This window comes from Ambystoma mexicanum, chromosome 1p (assembly GCF_040938575.1).
Source record: "Ambystoma mexicanum isolate Mex_15411 chromosome 1p, UKY_AmexF1_1, whole genome shotgun sequence".
Classification (NCBI taxonomy): Eukaryota; Metazoa; Chordata; class Amphibia; order Caudata; family Ambystomatidae; genus Ambystoma; species Ambystoma mexicanum.
In genome coordinates, this window is record NC_090921.1 from 146,897,199 (window position 1) to 146,917,217 (window position 20,019).

A 20,019-nucleotide genomic window follows, 5' to 3' on the forward strand; every position below is an offset into this window, starting at 1 on the left:
AGCACCCGTGCACAGAGTACCAGTTAAACTCTTGACAAACGCCCATGCAGGCACCATTGAGGGCTGGTGCAAGAGCGACGAAGCAACGGGAGAATGTGTGGTTTGAAGCCTAGAATATTGCAAACTGTGCATCAGGTCACCTGGGTTCCCAGCCAGGCTTCTGACAGTTTGTATGATGGTGGGCAAATCATTATGCCCAAATAAAGCTTTCTTACTCTTGTCAAAGTTGGGAGAAGAGCGACGTGACTCTGCCAAGTGAACACTGGTCAGAAAGCCTCACTCGCAGCTGGTTTATTCGCTGAAATGATAATATGCATCATGTAAATATACGGTGCACACTTCAGACTGAATTCTATGGCAAGACAGGAGGCTCCTATCATGCATCACAATCTTTACTCTGAAACCACAGCAGCAAAGAAAAAACTTTTTCAAACTTTTTGTTTGTAAAACAGAACTAACTAGAGTTCAATGTCAATTTAAGGGGGGGGGGCTCCCCAATCCATCATGGAGGACAGGACATGCCCTGCCGGAGACCAATGAGCAGGGACCCTCTTCTATATATGTCCTTTACTCCAAACCCAACTCCTCTTTCTTTGCTGCTGACACCACAGCTAAGTCACTCCTTTTTGTTGTGCCTTGCATGTTTGTCAGTAATAGGCCTTAATAGTACATTGGCCTTAAATTGTGTTAAATGTATTTTGGAGTATATATATTAGGGTACCTTTTAATATATAAGAAGGTTTTACTGCTTTGATAACATTGTGTCTAGGAGGCCGCGTGCGGCCGTTACTGTAAGGTGTTTGTTTCTTGTTAGAATGTTAGAGTGATTAGAAACCTCCGGGTATTAAGCGGTTTGTAATTTCATTTCTTTCAGGATATTGTTTAAAACCTGACGTGAGCCGGTCTAACCGAAGCTGCTGCTTCAGACCTAGCGAGCGTGGGTCTCTATTTCATTAAGAAAGAGGTTTTATCAGTTTGCCTCAGTTAGTGCTGCGAGCATGCCGCATGCCGCGCGTGTGCGTTGATAATTACTTCCCCCTGGGCAGTGCCGTGCAGAGCTCCAGTGCTCGGCCCAACCTTCGTTTCTAGGCGTGGGTTTGCACAGCCTGTCATTAGGCAGGCGATGGCGTGGAGCGTTACTTCTACAATTACAAGCTCGCGCTCCCAATGCGCGCCGGCCTGAAAGAAGCGTCTGCTTCAGTCCCGGGGCGCACAGGCCTTTTTTGATTTAGGAGACGCCTGGGACTACCAGGTGCTGTAGGCTTCTTCTGTCCGTCAGGGTAGGCCTCAATTGTATTGAAATGTAGCAGAAGCTTCTGCTTCAGCCCAGAAGTGAGTTAGCTCAATGATTTAGCTGCATGTTTACCATGCAGGAGGACCTGGGTTTGTTTCTCGCCATGTGCAGTTTACATATTTATGTGTATATATATTTTTTAATTCAATATTTTAATTTGATATTTCAATAACATTTTTAAAATGTATATTTTGGCCGATGACCTGCCTGCTCAATAGCCTGATGCGCTGCCAGTCTGCAGCTTTGTTGAAGCGCTGCATATGACATAGGTGATTTGCCTTCACTGAGCGTGTGCCATAACCTGCTCGGTTGCAGGCTTTGCGTGCGTTCTAGTGCGAGGTTGCCCCTCGTGTACTGCTGGTTACCACACCCTGCTAGGGTGAGCAGTTTGAGGTGCACTCGCTCAGTGTTTCCTCTGCTAAATATATTTTTTAAAAGGTGTGTGAAGCACATTAATGCTTTTCCGGTTGGCAGTAGCCAAGAAGGCCCAGTAAGTATCTGCCTTTTTACAAGGGTCCAGGGTTCGGAGCTCTATTTGGGCGTAACCCCACTTCCTAGAAGTAGTACTTTGTATTTATTATTTATTTATTAGTGTTTAGTACTTCGAAGAAAAGAGTGTTTGGTGGTCGTTAACAGACCCATAGGAGGAGCCCTACCTTCCTTTAATCATCACCCAAACGCCAACGTTAGCCCTTTTAAATAAAGTTCTGTCGGCACCCCTCCTTTTCCCATTAAGGTGAAAGCTCCCCATATATTAATTAATTATAGGACAACTCAGTCCGTCCGCTTCCTTAGGCATTTCTCCTCCCCAAGAAGAGGTCAGGGATTAGCATAGAGCTGTTCCTCATTGGCCTGCTGGATTACATTTTTCTGTTACTGCTCCCTCAGTCCCCATTTTCTTATACATATAATTGGTGGTCTCTACTCTACTCGCCTTCATAAGGCATTAAAAATATTAGACCCCCACCCTTGTTTCTTTTGTTAAACAGTCCTGGTATTTTGTCTTTGCCCAGGAAAGGGAAAGACCCCAAAATAGGGGGTAGATGAGGTCTGGAGGGATGGTAACCGTGTGTTGAGTAGGGCTGCGGGGCTTGATGTGCAGATGGGGTTTGCCTGCTTGGCAACACCAATTACCCATCCTTAAACGATGGGGTGATTTCTCTTTAGTCTTGAATGCAAGACAACTTTGAGCAACCCAGGTTCGACCCTGATACAGTGTTTAGGTAACGCTTATGGGTATCAGAGGGAAGAGTGACCAAATAAAGTAACATTCTAGAGCCCGCCCTATAGCTGTTCCTCTCAGGGCTTTGCCTGTCCCCGCTAATACATCTAGCGTGTATACAATTTCTCCTCTGCTCGAGGAATACAAGCCCAGTTTTTGCTCTCAAGGGAGTTTGTTTCTCATTGGAGTTTGCAGATGGCTGTTTATTTTCATTCTATTTTCCCCTGATGTCCGGTAAAGCTAGTCAGCCTTTCATGTATGCAGAGGTCCAAGCCTCACTTTTGAAGGGACGGTGGTCCCAGTATCCCTTCACAGCCTTTTCAATTACTGAGTACGATAATTATCCCTGGGCCTCTGCCCCCTCCCCTCTTCCTCCGCCATTCTTTTCGGGTGGATTGCATAATGAGGTTGCACCTCTGGGAAGAACACCTGATGGTTTTCTGTTTTTTTCCTTTAGCAGGAATTCTAGCTCATGACCAGTACAGAGCTCGCACTGGCATTTTTCCTCCCGTCTGTTTGCTTTTCTTTTCACCAATTTTCTGTTTTATCACCAGGTTACCGGTGCCGCTGCTGGCTCACCTCAGGTCCTAAGAGGTCTGGATGATATACTTGTATTTGGTTAAGTATTCTCAATTTTTCCAGTCTCCAGTGGAGTCAGAGGGCAACCCCCCTACAGTCATGGGGGTTGGTTATAAGGGCAAGAGTATATATTTGTTAAAGAGGGCTCAAGTTCTGAGCTTCAATGTGGACACGTGCTTTGCCTCCTTCTCCTTCTGGGTGGCAGGGCTTTTTCTTAGGTAAGTGGAAGGAGTTTATTCTCCTCCTCTGGGAAGGAAGGATCTCCCTCAGAAGGATAGAGGGTACTGGGAGTGGTGTTCATCTTCCATCCAGGTTATTGCAGCCCTCTCCATCACAGGGCGTTACAATGCCTCAGCATTAATCACCTACGCAAGAGTGAGTCTGTGCGATTCCTCGAGGGCAGGGAGACACTTTGTTAGTGGCTTGACTCTTTTTGGTTCCCTCTGGAGTTTGTTCTGGGATAAGGTGCCAGCACAGAGTGCTGGGGTGCCAGGATAGTTCCGTTTTACTCAGGCGGAGTTTAGTCCTCCTCCGGGAAGCAACTTCATATTAACTGTTTAGCGCTCAGTTTTTTTTTTTGTCGTCTAGAATGTTTCTCAAGACTATGGAATTTAGTGTTTGTTTGTTTGTTTATTTATTTGGTAATGCGCTCCGAGCCCGTGGGCATCTGGGCGCAGCAGTACAAGAGGACTCGAAACTTAGTTACAATGCCTGACACAGGCTAACACAGCAAAGCAGTGGTCACTTACAGTGGGTGATACAATGCATATAAAATACCAGGGTTAAGCGCATAAGAGTAACATTTTAACAGGTTGTACCGTTTCCGCTAGGGTGAGGGTCGTTGCATGTCGTTGTTGTGCAGCCATTTGGGAGCGTAGGATCTGAATCTTGTGTAGGGTAAAGGGCATCTAAGGTCGGATGGGAGTGTGTTCCATGATTGTGCAGCTCTAACTGGGAAGCTAGCACCGCCCGCTGTGGTAAGTTTGAATCTGGGGACTTCCAGTAGGAAGGTGTTGGCAGATCTCGTCAGTCGGTTAGAGGGTCTCCAGTTGATTCTTTCCGCTAGGTAGGGGGGTGCTTGATTGTTAAGTCATTTAGAGGTGAGGGAAATAGTTTTAAGTAGGATTCTGTCCTTTATCTTTAGCCAATGGGCTTCTGTCCGGTGTTTGTAGATATGTTCTCTGCGTGGGATGTTCAGAACTGCTCTAAGAGCGTTATTTTGTAATCTCTGGAGTTTGTCAGTGACCGACTTGTTGGCACCTGAGTATAAGGCGTTGCAATAGTCCAGTCTGGACATGACAAGGGCATTGGCCAAGGTGAGGCAGCTGGCACTGGACAGGAAGGGTCTGGCGGCACGGATGAGTTTACACGTGTAGGTGGTTGAGGAGGCAAGGGAGTTCACTTGCTTTTTGAGGGTGAGAGCTGAGTCGAGGTAAAAACCCAACGTTTTGACCTCGCGCATAACCTTGATGGTATTGTTATCAATGTTAAATGAGGTATAGTCCGGGGTGAGTTTGGATAATTTGTGGTCTGAACCGAGGAGCAGGATTTCAGTTTTATCATCGTTCAGGCAGAGGCCATGTGTGGCCATCCATGCTTGAATGAGGATGTAAATTTTATTCACCAGAGCCAAGTCCACTTCATAGTTGCCCGAAAGGGGTATGAGGATCTGGGTGTCATCTGCGTAATTAGTGTAGGTGACGCCCAGTCTGTCCAACTTGTCGAACAATGGCTTGGTGAAGATATTGTACATAGTGGGTGAGACACAGGAGCCCTGTGGGACTCCACATGTGATTTGGATAGGGTCAGCACAAGTGGAAGAGGAGAACACTCTCATAGTCCGGTTGGCTAGAAAGGATTGGACCCATGCTATAGCGTCTCCTGTGAAGTTGGCAGCCAGCTTGAGGTGGTTGCATAAGACTGCATGGTCCACCAGATCAAAAGCTGCTGACAAGTCCAGTAAGAGTAGCAGCGCTGTTTTCCCATTATCCTTAAATTCCTCCATTTTGGTTTTGAGATCTAGCAGGGCTGTTTCCGTGCCATGGAGGAGGCGGAAGCCCGATTGGCGCGAGCCTAGAAGATGATTAGCTTCTAGGTACTCTTGAATTTGGAGATAGGCTACTCTGTCGATAATTTTTAGTAGGAAGGGTACCGTGGTGATAGGCCTATAGGTAGTCGGGATAGATGGATCGAGGGTTTGTTTTTTGAGAAGGGGGAGGACCCAGGATTCTTTTAAGTTGGCTGGCACTGTGTTGGATTTGAAGGATGAGTTGATAAGCTTCGAGATGAAAGGGGCTAAGTCTCTGGCAGCGTCCTTTATTATTTGAGCTGGGCAGCTGTCGCCCTTACAGTTAGAGGGCTTCAGTGAGAGGATAGCCTTTTCAGTGTCAATGATGGAGATGGGTTTAAAGCTAAAAGGGGGGATAGTGATAGGTTCAGTTACTGGAGGCACTTGTTGATCAGTAAGAGAGAGGGTGTCTTTTTTATTCATTATTTTAAGTTGGAGGGTGGAGATTTTGTTTGATAGGGCATTCTGTATATTAGTGCACCATATCTTGTCCTTTGGGACCGTGTCAGATGGTTGGATAGGGGATTCCATTTCCCGGAGGATGGCAAATAGTTCCTTGGTATTCGATTTAGCATTGGTAATTCTGTCATTGAATAGGTTTTTTTTTGTGTTGATAATTTCAGACTTGTAATGTTTTGTAGCTTGGGTTAGCTTGGCTTTGTTGTCGTTGGTGGGCGAATTACGCCAGATGGTTTGGAGTTTTCGTTTCTGCTTTCTAAGGTCCTTAAGCTGGGGGGTGAACCAGGCATTGAGGTGGGCTTCTTGCTTAGCTTTGCGTAGTTTTGCAGGTGCAATGGTGTCTAGTGCTTGAGACATAGCTTTGTTAAAGGTGTCTACTAGTGTGTCTGGGTCGGTGTTGTCCTTCAGACCGTTAATAGTGGGCAGGAGGAGGGGGATAAGTTTTTCTGTAGTGATATCTTTTTTACTTCTGGTAGGGAGTGGTGGTATCATTTTGATAGTTTTGGGGCTGGGGAGGTCAAGTGTGGCAGTGAAATTTATTAGAAAGTGGTCAGTCCATAGTTGAGGGGTGATGGAGGTGATGACTATGTTACAGTTGAGTTCTGAGACCCAATCAAGGGTTCTGCCTTTAGCATGTGTGGGGGAGAGAACCCTTTGGGTAAGGCCTTGGTCATTTAGGATAGATGTTATAGAAAGGGCATTTTTATTGCCTGGCTCATTGAAACCGATGTTGAAGTCGCCCATCAGTAGCGTTTGCGAGTGTTTTTGGGTATTGTTCGCTATGAGGGTAGTAAGGTCATCTTCAAAGGTTCCCAGGGGACCTGGGGGCCTGTAGATCAGGTGAATGGCTAGCGTGCGGTTGTTGGAGAGTTGCATTTTTGCTGAGAGTACTTCGCAGGAAGCACAGGGGTGTGAGGTGGTGAGTCGGATAGGCAAGGTGGTTTTCGCGATGATTGCTAGGCCACCGCCTTTAGCATTGGGTCTGTCTACTCTGTGGATCTGGTAGTTGTCAGGTATGGCTAACATCAGTGAGGGTCCTGCTGCCTCATGGAGCCAGGTTTCAGTTACGGCAAGGAAGTCAATGCTACTGTTGTTTAGTTTGTCAGCAATTTCAATTGCATGAGCTACCATGGATCTGGCATTGATAAGGGATCCAGTAAGAGTTAGGGTGTTGTTGGGAATAGGATGACTTGCAAGTGTATCTGTATGCTTATTTTGACTCCGGCGTTTCTTTTGGTGGAGGTGAGTAGGAGTTGGGGTTGGAGTTAAAGGTGTCGTAGCTAGAGTTTGCTTATCCATGTGTGTCTGTATAGATGGGAATCTAGCAGTATTGTTAGTACTGTTTCTTTTAGGTTTGTATATGCAGGGTAGCCTTGCCCTGAGTCTCAGGTTTCTATCTGTGGGGGGGCGAGAGCTGAGGGTAGCAAAGGTCATGATTGTAGCTAGGAGGGTCAGGGAGGTCAAGTTTCTGCACATGGTAGTTGGTGTGGTGCGCTGATGCAATTTACTTCCCTTGTTTCGCTAAGATGTCTGGCTAGGGTGACGCAAAGTGTAGTGCAGGTGGCTAGTTGAAGCTGGGGCTGCGCCTAGTGATAAAGGGCATGATATTCACGAAACACAGTATGGGCTAGAGTGCATGGTCTGTTAATGATGATAGGGCACTCCAAATCAAGGTGGCCCGTTAGCGACCATAAGGCACAAAACAGTTAAAGTGGTCCGTTAGCGACCGTAAGGCACAACACAGTTAAAGTGGTCCGTTAGCGACCGTAAGGCACAACACAGTTAAAGTGGTCCGTTAGCGACCGTAAGGCACAACACAGTTAAAGTGGCCCGTTAGCGACCGTAAGGCACAACACAGTTAAAGTGGTCCGTTAGCGACCGTAAGGCACAACACAGTTAAAGTGGCCCGTTAGCGACCATAAGGCACAACACAGTTAAAGTGGTCCGTTAGCGACCGTAAGGCACAACACAGTTAAAGTGGTCCGTTAGTGACCGTAAGGCACAACACAGTTAAAGTGGTCCGTTAGCGACCGTAAGGCACAACACGCTGAGGTGAGCCATGAACACCTGGGTATAAGTAGCACCCAGAAAACTAGGGTCTAAGTAAGTGGACACAGCTATGGTAGTTATCGTGGGTACGGGTGTAGATCAGATCATGCAAGCATGAATCGATACATTAACAATGCAATGGGACGCAAATTAAATGCATAGGTTCAAGGGTGCCTAGATTCGAATTTAGCAAGAGGATAGGCGCAGTACAAGGACATCTAGATGCGAAATGGCACAATTAGGCAGCCAGCAGCAGTGCAACACAATTTACTAGGCACAGTATAAGGTCATCTAGATACAAGATGGCATTAGGCAGGCATTACAGTCTGAGTCAGGAGATGAAATGCGAGGTATCCGAGTGGCACGTTATAGGCAAGGACAGCATAGGCATGTGCAGCCGTGCGGGGTGGCAACGTTACTTAGACAGGAGCGTAAGTAATGCGCTGTGAATTAGATGCTTCTGGTCAACAGATGGTGTTATGCATGTGGCAGCACTAGCTTACCTGGAGCAGAACGGGCAGAGTTCATGGCCCCTGGCTCCTAACAGGAACACAACAGGCCTTAGTATGGCCTTCGGACTGGCCGGCGATCCGCCTGCCGGCGGTTCTTCCTGGTGAAATCGAGGTTCAGCCTCAATTTCGTGCCGCGAAGCGCCCGGCATGGGCAAGTCAGGCACTTTATGTGGACAGGGTCAGACAGGCCCTGTTCCGATAGCACGCTTGGGTCCTCGGCTGGATCCTCTGCTGGGCTGGGGGTTGGGGGGGCTCCTGCCCTCACCCCTCTAGGTGGATGTTAGAAGTGGGGGACCTGGGGCACACAACAGGCCTTAGTATGGCCTTCGGACTGGCCGGTGATCCGCCTGCCGGCGGTTCTTCCTGGTGAAATCGAGGTTCAGCCTCGATTTCGTCAGGCACTTTATGTGGACAGGGTCAGGCAGGCCCTGTTCCGATAGCACGCTTGGGTCCTCGGCTGGATCCTCTGCTGGGCTGGGGGGCTGGGGGGCTGGGGGGGCTTCTGCCCTCACCCCTCTAGGTGGATGTTAGAAGTGGGGGACCTGGGGCACACAACAGGCCTTAGTATGGCCTTCGGGCTGGCCGGCGATCCGCCTGCCGGCGGTTCTTCCTGGTGAAATCGAGGTTCAGCCTCAATTTCGTGCCGCGAAGGGCCCGGCATGGGCAAGTCAGGCACTTTATGTGGACAGGGTCAGGCAGGCCCTGTTCCGATAGCACGCTTGGGTCCTCGGCTGGATCCTCTGCTGGGCTGGGGGGCTGGGGGGGCTCCTGCCCTCACCCGTCTAGGTGGATGTTAGTGTGTTCTCCTTCGTTTGGTCTATTTTTCCTCTAGGGGATATATCAACCATAGGGGAGGGAATAAAGTCCGAGCACCTAGAACATCTAGCAGGGGAGTTCAGGAATCACTATGATGGGGCGACGGGATGTAAAACAAGTTTTCTCTTGCCAAGTTCTGTCACTTAAGGGCAGGTTTATGTAATTCTAATCTCCCTATTGTCATGTTAGTAGAGTCCCTGTTCAAGGACTCAGGATGGCAGCAATGCTAGCATCTGTTTTTCCCCCTTTTGACCTTGTCAGGTGCGTTTTCACAGCTTCTGGAATTGGTGGTGCATACGGTTTGTCTCTCTCCTCCTGAGTTTTCTCTATGACTCGTCAGGTCCCTACAACTGATCATTAAGGGTCTCCGTCTTTAAGGCCTGGTGGATCTAGCTCTTCCTGGTGTTTTCAAGGATTTCACAGGAATGTCTGTGTCATCAATGTTCCCTGATTGGGCTCTTCTTAGTCACGATACTTTTTAGCAACTAACTGCTGGGTTTCAGGTTTGTGGCTCAACTCTTCCATCCCTTTACTGCCTCCAGTAGATGTAATACATTTCTGGTGGTTTGGTTTGAAAAGGTTCAATGGTATACAGGTATTACATATGACTGGGGCAATTGGGTAGTTAAGGGCAGGACATGGGTAGCCATGTGATATGTCTTGATTTCTAATACAATTTTCTTTTATCAATACATGGGATGGGGCCAACAAAACGTTTACCACTCGAGGGGGTATTTTTTCTTTATTCCCAGGAGGACTAAATGTTTAGCTTCTTACGTTTACTATCTAGGTTTACCAGTTAATGGTATGACATTAAGTGTTTTAATGGTTTTGTGTTGAAGACAGAGGAGCTTAGTACTCCTAATGCCTTTTGCCTGCAATGTCCGTGGAAAGACCTTTTGTCAATTGTCCCCCCCCCCCTTTTTAACCAGGTTTATTTGGTTTATTGTGAGGAATAGTGGAGTTGGCACATCTTACTCGCTCTTTGCAGTTATGATTGTTATGCCTTCTAAGACAGTTCCTGGGGGGACTTAGCCGAGCGAAGATTTTTTGCAATCAGTTGATTGGTTAAATAGAAACATTTTATACATTTTATCTCCTTTCTATTATACTGTCACTATTATATGATCATGTTGTAATTAATATGATGCAAGGGCTTCAAACGTGCATAATAGGATCCTCCTGTCTTGCCATAGAATGACTAATCCTCCTCACTAGCGTGAGAAGGGGGTTTAGATTCTATTAAAGACAAGGAGGTGAGTATTATCCCACCCACCCTTGATATGATATGGCATTTATAACTCGCCTATACAGAGATGTTTCAAGAGAGAACATTCTTTGGCTTGTTGTTCTTCCCATCCACCCACCCTTCTTAGTTTGTTGTTCTTACAGCTTCGGGCTGAGATGTTCTGTTCAGGAACATTGGTCACAGTTACAAGATGTGGAGAGTGCGTGATCCGGGAGCTTCGCTGGATTTTGTCTTCATCATTTATCATCTGGTCTGTGCAGTGAACGTCTGGTTCATGACAGCTACAGAAAGAGGAGTTGGGTTTGGAGTAAAGGACTTGTATAGAAGCGGGTCCCTGCTCATTGGTCTCCGGCAGGGCATGACCTGTCCTCCATGATGGATTGGGGAGTCCCCCCTTACATTGACATTGAACTCTATTTAGTTCTCTTTTTCAAACTTTTTGTTTGTAAAAGTGTTTTCTTTGCTGCAGTGGTTACAGAGTAAAGATTGTAATGCATAATACTTGCCTCCTTGTCTTTAATAGAATCTAAACCCCCTTCTCACGCTAGTTAGGGGTATTAGTTATTGTCCCTTAGTTTACTTATTGCGCATGCGCTCGCCCTCCGCGAGTCAATGCGACTCTGTCATAACACAAACGTTGAGCGAATGACACACCACTAACTTTTTTTTGCACGGACGTCATTCCATTTAACATGATCTATTTTATTACACCCCCGTTGCCCCCAATTCCCTTTTTTTTCAAGGGGAGCGGTGGACAGCTGCAATCCCCGCTTCCCTTGACCCTCTATATATGGTCACCATATATGATGCCGCCACAACCTTTTCCTGGTGACATTATGTATGGGGATAATATTACCTGATACCTTTGAAAGATAATACTATGCACACTGCCGGAATACAGTGCATTGATGTGGCGCATAACAGAATGACGCGTGGAGGGCGACTGAGAAGGGGAGACGGGGCGAAATGAAGTTCTCCTAAAATGACCACTCCGGTTATGGTACGTTTTAGGACAGCCTTGTTTCCCCTTCTCAAACATCAGTTTTCACTCCTATTACTAATGATTACAGACAAGTGAGGTTTTAGGAAGAAGAGTGAAGACTAAAGAGCGAGGAGGATGGCTGAGGAGTTATTAGAAGGTGTGAAGAGGAGAAATGAGGATGTTCTAAAATTGACACTATGGAGGCCAATTTAGGACATCTTCAGTTCTCCAGCCCACACTTCCTTCCCGGTCACCCTCCTGGCTCATCTGATTTCATACTAATGTGATGTGCGTTCTTGGACATTGTGGTACTTTACAGTATTCCTGCAACAGTGTATAGTAATAGCATACTCTGATGGTATTGCATTGGGTTTGTGTGTTATTTCTCAAAATTCTTCCAGACATTGACCTGCGATTTGCGCCCTGTAGCATGAGATGGATGGCAACTGATGGCTGAGCAGGGGGAATGAGGAACCATGGGTGGCATGGTAGGAGGACACACGGTAATGCCCTCAAATGTGGAGCATGTGATGAGGTCGGAGGAGAGACGAGGAGGAGGACTGACGTGTGAGAAGGATGGGTGGAGAGCGAGGAACTGTTGAGTGAGGATGAGGAATGTGTGGGGAGAAGGACACATGGGTAGGAGTGAGGGGAAAAGTGAGGATGTCCTAAAATAGATGCTGTGCGTGGCAGGTCCTTTATGGCTGCTAGGCTTTGGGGCTTTAGCAACTCTATAAATAGGCCCAAAAAGTACCAAGCATGGCTGGGGGTGCTTGTCATCCCGTGCAGGGAGATGGCGTTGCGGTTCCAGCAGGATGACTTCCATTGCGCGTAGCTCCAAGACTAGATCGGAAATGTCTGACGCCATTTTGTAATGGCACTGGCTGGCTAAAATATTTATGATATGGTGGGTCGGCCAGAGCAATGCTAGTGGCTGTGATTAATTTTTTAAAAATCCTTCCATTAATTTTTAGATTTGGCAGAAGGTGGCATGCCATTAAAACATATACTACTTAGTGCAGCTCCCAAAGATAAACTCCATGACAACACAAGGGTCAATGTTTGCACACTGTCCGTTGGGTAAAATGTTGCACTCCTGTCTGCAGCACACACTATTGACAGAGTCGTTGCTGGGGGGGGGCGGCGAGGGGGCTATGACCCCAGGTATTTTGGTTGTAGCTCCGGATAGAAGCGCAGGGGCTACAGCCAAAAGGCTAGCTAGCCCTGAGTCCTGACATTAGCATTGCCCCGGATCTTTTCCAGACCTTGTAACACCCCTCATTATTGATACTGTATAATATTCCTCTTGCATCTCAGACAATGTACCTCATTCCTGAGCTGCTGCACCCCGCACTTGGACCCACAGAGAGCTCCTCCAAGGCACCGCAATTGGCCCGCTGGAAGGAAGCGGTTCCGCATTTTGTTCCAACTGCAAATTAATTCACTAGCTCACAGACACATCGATAACATACCAGGAGCAGCAAGGGAGCCAAGAACTTTATTATCTAAATTTAAGACACAAAAGACCGACGAGAACCTTTTCATTTGCCTCTCCTTGTCCTCTTTCCATCTCTATCCTGCCCAACCTTTCCTCAGACAGGCCATTTTCTCTTTTCCCGTTCTCTAAGTATAGTCTGCAGCGATACCGCTGGGCCTACATGCCCATACTTGGCAGTGACTCCCTTACACCAGTTTCATCCCATTCGGGTGGCTCTTGCTCTCTTCCCACCGTTTCTTTTGTCGCCTGTCGCGCTCTTCTTGGGAACCCTTGTTGAGGTCTCTCTGGGATGCTGGTGCTTCAGAGCTCTGCAAAGACATAACACATTCTTTTTAGTGCTGGTGCCCGCTCCAGGCTCTCATCTCAGAAGATTCCTGATACGCTTTTTATTGATCATTTAATGGTAATAACAGTGAAACAAATGATTATATCAATCTTTTGATAGGTTTAACATGCGTAGGTGAAATTATCAGAAATGAGGGTATCGCAACAGTGTAAAAGAGATGTAGGGGTCAGCAAGAAAGATGATCTAATCCGCATGTAATCATTATGAAGGCACGATTAGGGGGGGCACTGGAGGTCCACATACGCCTTTGAAACACCCTCAACACTGTCACAAAGCGCTCCTTCTAATTTAACGTCATCAAAAATGTAACACCGTACACCCACCCCTGTACTAATACGCAGCCAGGCCAAAAAAAGGAGGGCACTAAAGAAGGTTTTGCAGCGTATGGCTCAAGCAAAGCCGGCTCCTATCAAAGGGACATGCTGGAAGGGCAGTGTGGGGGAAGTGTCAACGCCTAACATATGTACTTACTGCCTCGGATATACTATTTCCCTCATGACGTCAGCCAAAGTCAGTATCATCGGCTTCTCTCCTAAATAGCAGCTTGTTGCCACTACATACCAACTCCCCCACCGACCAAACTACAAAATGGAAAAGTATTCACCATGGCTGTGGTTATGCGGACCCGCGAAAAGGAAAGCAAAGTACTGCCAATCAGGATCTGCAAAAAGATGCCCTCATGAGCACCGCAGCCTGGGAGCCAAAGCCAAACTCCCTGCTGGCCCAGCTCAGGCATGAGTTCCAGATCCATATTCTACAGCGCGTGTACACAAGTAGAAATCCAAGATGGCGAACAGAATATTATAGGCTTGTCCGCCAAAGGGAATGTGTGATATGGAGCACATTGAACTCACGTGATCGCCTGCTACATAACCAATACACAGCACAGAAGCACTGGTACACTGTTGTAAGGGAACCGTGGTATATTGACTTCCATCCAGGGTTCCACATTCTTTCTCAGTTCATGTTGTATAGGCGGCTGGGTGGCCGAGATCAGTTTCCAGCAATAAACGGTGTTCCTTACCTGCATTTCCTGCGTGGACATCCTTCACTGGCGACGAGGTGGTGTACCAAAACAGACGCCCTGAGATCCTTACGTGTGCAATTTTCCTAATTGGCACACCTTTCTTGCCCCAAGCCGCACAACAGGAGCTTGTTCCATCTCCCATTACAGCAGAGGCTCTGTTCCTTTCCTCATTGTCATCGGACCCCATCAGAGGCAAGTCCCCTCCTCATCCGCCTCATAGGGAGGCACGGGGAGCATCAGTCCGAAAGTGAGGCACCAGCGCACCCCGGCTCCGAGCGCTCACTTTTGACAGTGGGTTCCGAGGAATGGACCCTGGAACCTCCTTTGCTTGGCAGCCATCTTAGGTTGCATAGCAACCCGACGCTCACAGGCCCCCACACCGGGACCATCAAAAGGAAATACGCGGCTATGTCGCCATATCCAAATGCCTAGCAACCAAGGGATTACAGTGTAACCGAGGAGAGAAACGCTTGCAGAGCCAACCCTGCAATGAAAATGAGCAGGTGACCAAGCGCAACTCAACAAGGTACGTTCAGCTTGTGAAACGAAGAATAGAGACTGGGGTGTTGCACCATTTCTCCATTTAGCATATCTCATAAGAGTTCTGGGTGAGGCATCACCATGCAACAAAGCAGTGCCAGGCCCCCTCCCGTATTTCTGGCAAACCGAGGCGAACCCCCAGTATTATGGGATCTCTGGATTGACGCCTTCAACGGAGGGCAGCTGGTGGCACTAAATGCTCCGATGATTTAAAGGAAGCTGCACTCTTGAACTGTTTGGGAACTGAGGGCCTCAGAGCATTTAGACATTTGCCTGGTGAAGATGTTCCTATCCCCGGTGGAGGGGCAGGATAGACAGTAGTGAGTATGTATGAGACCGCATTGAGAAAGTTGGAAGGGCGATTTGGTAAAAGGCCTAATGTGGTATTGGAGGGGTACCATCTTTTTTATGGTGCAAGGTGCCTGTGAGTCAATTGACTAGTATGTCACAGCATTAGGCACTCTCATCTCGACCTGCAAGTTCACCGGCGTGCTAGAAGACTACATATTGGACCAGGTGATGATGAAAACAAGTAATGCCAAAGTAAGGGAAAGACTATGGATTGACAAGGACCCTCCTGTGGACAAGGTAATTGAAATTTCCAGAGCCATTGAAGAATCTTGAGTCAGTGTACATGCAGTAACAGAGAAAACCAACAAGACATGTCAAGGTGAGCAAGTACAAGCCATCATATTGAGAAAGAAACAGTGGAGAGACAAAGGGGAGCGTTGACAGAGGAGTGAATCACTCAAACAAGAGTAATCGAGGACCATCATGTCCTGTGGGCAGACAATCTTGAAGAAGATGTGGATGGACGGGCCACTCCACTCAAGCCAAGGGTGCCCTGCCTGGAATTTAAAGTGTAGGAGATGTAATGCCAGAGGACATTTTGCCAGGATGTGCAGAACGAATGGTGAAGGAAGACAAACTGTGAGAATGGTAGAAGCTGATGAAGGGGTGGATGGAGTGGTAGGTTACGCAAGTGAAGGAGCACATGAGTGTTATTGTATGTGGGAGGTGCACCCAAGAAGGGGGCATTAGATGTACTCACTATAAATGGTGCACAAATAGAAATGTTAGTGGATTCTGGATCACCATACATCATGATATCTCTGGAATTATACACAATGTGTACTGCTTGTGCGACTGCCAGGGCTGGTGAGGACTGGCTGGGCCAGAGCTCCGATGAGAAACAAGTCAGTTCTGCTCGGGATCTGGTTGCCTCCCGTCAAGATGAGAGACTATGTGCGTAGGGGTTTGGGAAAGTGAGCATGTGGCTGGCCGCACATTTGTAAGTTAATTTATTGTATTGTGTTCATGTTGGGCAATTGATCGTTTGACCTTTGCCTTCTTTTCCCCCATCTTCCTTGTTTTGCTGTGTTACCTGTTATTTTTCTCCTCTTTTCTTGTTCCTTTCTTTATTCTCTCTCTATTTGTTCAACTCTATGGGGGAAGAAGTGTTGTAATGGAAACCTTGTGTATTGACATCCATCCAGGGTTCCACATTCTTTATAAGTTGATGTTGTGTGGGCGGCTTGGTGGCTGAGGTCCTTTTCCAGCAAAGAACACATGTTCCTTACCTGCATTTCCTGCATGGGCATTCTCACCTCATACACACACCTAGGGAGAGGAGCATGGACCTATAAATGCTGAGGAAAAGCATTACATAGTGTGGGTGATTGTAGCAGAGGAGGGAGCAGGCGTACAGCAACAGAGGTGCATAAAAGGGTGGAGGTGGAAAGTGAGCTGGAGGTGCAGGCGGACGAGCAGATGATGAAGATGCAGGAGGAGGAGAAGGGGAGAGCGCTGCGCGTACAGCGGTGGAGTGGGAGAGGAAAGTGGAGGTGCTGGAGAGGAAGGAGATGGTGAGAGAGTTGGAGGTGGAGCAGGAAAAGAGATGGGAAGGGAGTTAATGAACCAGGTGGTGGATGCTGGGGAGAGAGAACTTGGAAGGAGAAGCATTTGGAGGAGGACATCAAGCAGGAAGGGAGAGGACAAGGTTTGGAGGAGTGCATCAGACAGCAGAGGCCAGGACTGTGGTTGGAGGAGGACATCAAGCAGGAAGGCAGAGCACAGGGGTTGGTGGAAGACATCAAGCAGGAAGGGGGAGGATAGTGGTTGGAGGAGGACATCAAGCAGGAGGGTAGAGGATATGAGTTGGAGGAGGACGTCAAGCAGGAAGGGAGAACACAGGGTTTGGAGGAGTACATCAAACCGGAAGGCCAGGACTGTGGTTGGACGATGACATCAAGCAGGAAGGGAGAGCACAGGGGTTGGTGGAAGACATCAAGCAGGAGGGTAGAGGATATGAGTTGGAGGAGGATGTCAAGCAGGAATGGAGAGGATAGGGGTTGGAGGAGGAGGTCAAGCAGGAAGGGAGAGCAATGGGCTGAAGGAGGTGTGAGGAACTCATGGTGGCAACAAGTAAGACTGACGCAAGTGATCACAGTTCAAGGGTGTTTATTGAACAATGAATTATTTATGCAGGTTGGAAAAAGGCCTATTCTAAACCTAAATCTGGGATGGGCGTCGACCATCAAATGAAAAATAAGACAGTCCTAGTGGCGTTGTCAAAATAAAAGGCCTATATTAAGAAACGTATTGTCAAACCTCACCACTAATACAAAAAGGGGTGTGGATAGTTCTCAAGAAAAGAAAGAAGTGGTCTCAAATAATGTCAGGATGCGGTAGCCTGGGTCTCCCTTCCCCGCGTTTTGTGCATGGGGTAATATGGGAGTTTGGAGCACAGTACAGTCTCCGGCTTCTCCAGCACGAGATGACAGTTCCAATGGTAGCTTTCAGGACCATCGATGGAAAAGTCTCGTCCCCTTTGAAAGTCTCTTGCCTTCGAGGGCCTGACTTGTTTAGCTAACAAAACAAAAGTTCCTTTAACAAACAAAAGTTTGTTTCCAATGTTCGCTGGGTGATGGGTTCATCTCTCGGTCCCCCTTACCTGGGCGCAGATCCTTCTCGATTGTGTAAAACTGTTTCAGGTAGGGTGATGGCTTCATCCCTGGGTCTCCTTCTTCTGGGCGCTGACCTTCTCTCCTCTCTTTAGCAGGGATTCACTTCCTTTGTTTTCTCAATGTATCTTCAAACAGTTCATAGTGGACATCCCTCTGTTGGGTTTTAAATCTGTCAACACTCTGTTTCTCAAGACTTTAGACTTTGCCCTTCTTGGGATTTGCTTATGTTTCTTTCACTTTGTTTGTAGATCAAAGTTTTTCGATTGTAACTGGATTTTCCTTTACCCTCAGTATGAGCACTTTGAGCTATTCCGCTAGCCCGCCTATGACCTGCTGGTTTCTGTAGTTTCTCTCTGATGGGGGTCGACCATAGTCTCTGGAGTTAGCACCCACATGGTGCCAGTTTCCCTCTGCAACTGGTTTCCCCTTAACACTTTACAGTTCTTTCACACTTGCTCAAACTTGGTTCACAACTTGCCACTTTGCAATTGGCAGTTAATACAGCCCGGTTCTTATCGGCCCTCCCCTCGACTCACCAGCTGTGATGAACCGCTTGGCTTTCTTCTTCATTGGAGTCAAGGACGGTACCACGATCATGGAAGCTTCCCCCTCTCCTGCTTATCAGCGTAGGCTTGCCCTGTGTACCGTTGACATCTGCTGCAAGACACTTGTGCTATTATTCGCAGTTTTAGGCTTTCTTCCTCGAAGGTCCTGCCGGTCTGGGACGAAAAGGGCAAGGTCACCTCTCTCCTCACCACCCTCTTGATTCCTGCCGTCTTTCTCCTTCGCTTGAATTGCTGTGCTTAATTAGCCATCTCGTTGTACTGTCTGCCCTGCTCGCCTTGCTCCTTGGCTCCACCTTTTATCCCTGCGGTGAAGGGAAAGGGCCGTCATGTGTGTGATTCTGATCAATTGCCTGACTTTGCCAAACTCTTGCATTGGGACATGTCAGGTAAACGGCTCTGGTGTTAGTTTGTTGTCCTTTGTGTTGTGCGAAGTGTTGGTGTTGGAAAAAGGGCGGTGGGGAGGTAGAGATTTGGAATGTCCTCCACGAAAGGATAGGGAAAAGGTGTCAAAGGAAGTGGGATACCATGTCTCACATGTCTGTGTCCCACTCCCCAAGGACCCCCCATCCAGATGATCCTCCCTCACTTGTCCACCCCAAGGAACTGGATCCAATAGCGATGGCCTCGCCTCCTGGATGGCAGAGCCCGAGGACTTGCTAGGGAGACACCTTCAAGTTTCTCACAGAGGACATCAAGTAGAAAGAACGGGGTTTAGAGGAGTACAAGAAACTGGAGGGGCCAAGGCTGCGGTTGGAGGAGGACAACAAGCAGGGAGGGAGAGGACAGGGGTTGGAGGAGGACATCAGACAGGAGATGCCCGGAATGTGGTTGGAGGAGATCATGCAGTAAGAGGGAGGATAGGGGTAGGAGGAGGACATCAAGCAGGAATGGAGAGGAGAGGGATTGGAGGAAGACATCAAGCAGGAAGGGCGAGGATTGGGGTTGGAGGAGACATCAAACAGGAGGGGCCAAGACTGTGGTTGGAGGAGGACATCAAGCTGGAAGGGAGAGGACAGGGGTTGGAGGAGGACATCACCAGTATGCACCAAGACTGTTGGAGGAGGCCATAAAGCAGGAAGGGAGAGTACAGGGGTTGGAGAAGGACATCAAACAGGAGGAGCCAAGACTGTGGTTGCAGGAGGACATCAAGCACAAAGAGAGAGTGGCAGGGTTAGAGGAGGACATCAAACAGGAGGGGCTAGGCCTGTGGTTGGAGGAGGACATGAAGCAGGAAAGGAGAGGACAGGGGTTGGAGGAGGAAATCAAGTTGGAATGGAGAGGGTAGGGGTTGCAGACGAACATGAAGTAGGAAGAGAGAGGATCAGGGTTGTAGGAGGACATAAAACAGGGGGGGCTATGACTGTGATTGGAGGAGGACATCAAGCAGGAAGGAGAGGACAGTCTCTGGAGGAGGACATCAAACAGGAGACACCAGGACTGTGGTTGGAGGAGGAGAACAAGCAGGAAGAGGGAGGACAGGAGTTGGAGGAGGTTATCAAGCAGGAATGGAGATGAAAGGGATTGGAGGAAGACATCAAGCAGGAAGGGCTAGGATCGGGTTGGAGGAGACATCATACAGGAGGGGTGAATATTGTGGTTGGAGGAGGACATCAAGCAGGAAGGGAGAGGACATGGGTTGGAGGAGGACATCAAACAGGAGGGGCCAAGACTGGGTGCAGGTGGACATGAAGCAGGAAGAGGGAGGACAGGGGCTCGAGGAGGACATCAAGCAGGAACAGAGTGCACAGGGTTTGGAGGAAGACATCAAGCAGGAAGGGTGACGGTCAGGGTTGGAAGAGGACATCAAACAGGAGAGGCCAAGACTGTGGTTGGAAGAGGACATCAA

At 48.1% G+C, this 20,019-nt stretch overlaps 1 protein-coding gene across 1 annotated transcript in view; it reads right to left on the reverse strand.

The window, feature by feature from the left end:
• Positions 1 to 12,726: 12,726 nt before the first annotated feature.
• Positions 12,727 to 20,019, reverse strand: part of LOC138567296 (uncharacterized) — a 129,147-nt gene continuing 121,854 nt past the window's right edge. Inside the window, exon 5 of the mRNA XM_069645355.1 lies at positions 12,727 to 13,036. Coding sequence (XP_069501456.1) covers positions 13,029 to 13,036 — 8 coding nt within the window. The 3' untranslated portion in view covers positions 12,727 to 13,028. The remainder of the gene's footprint in view (positions 13,037 to 20,019) is intronic.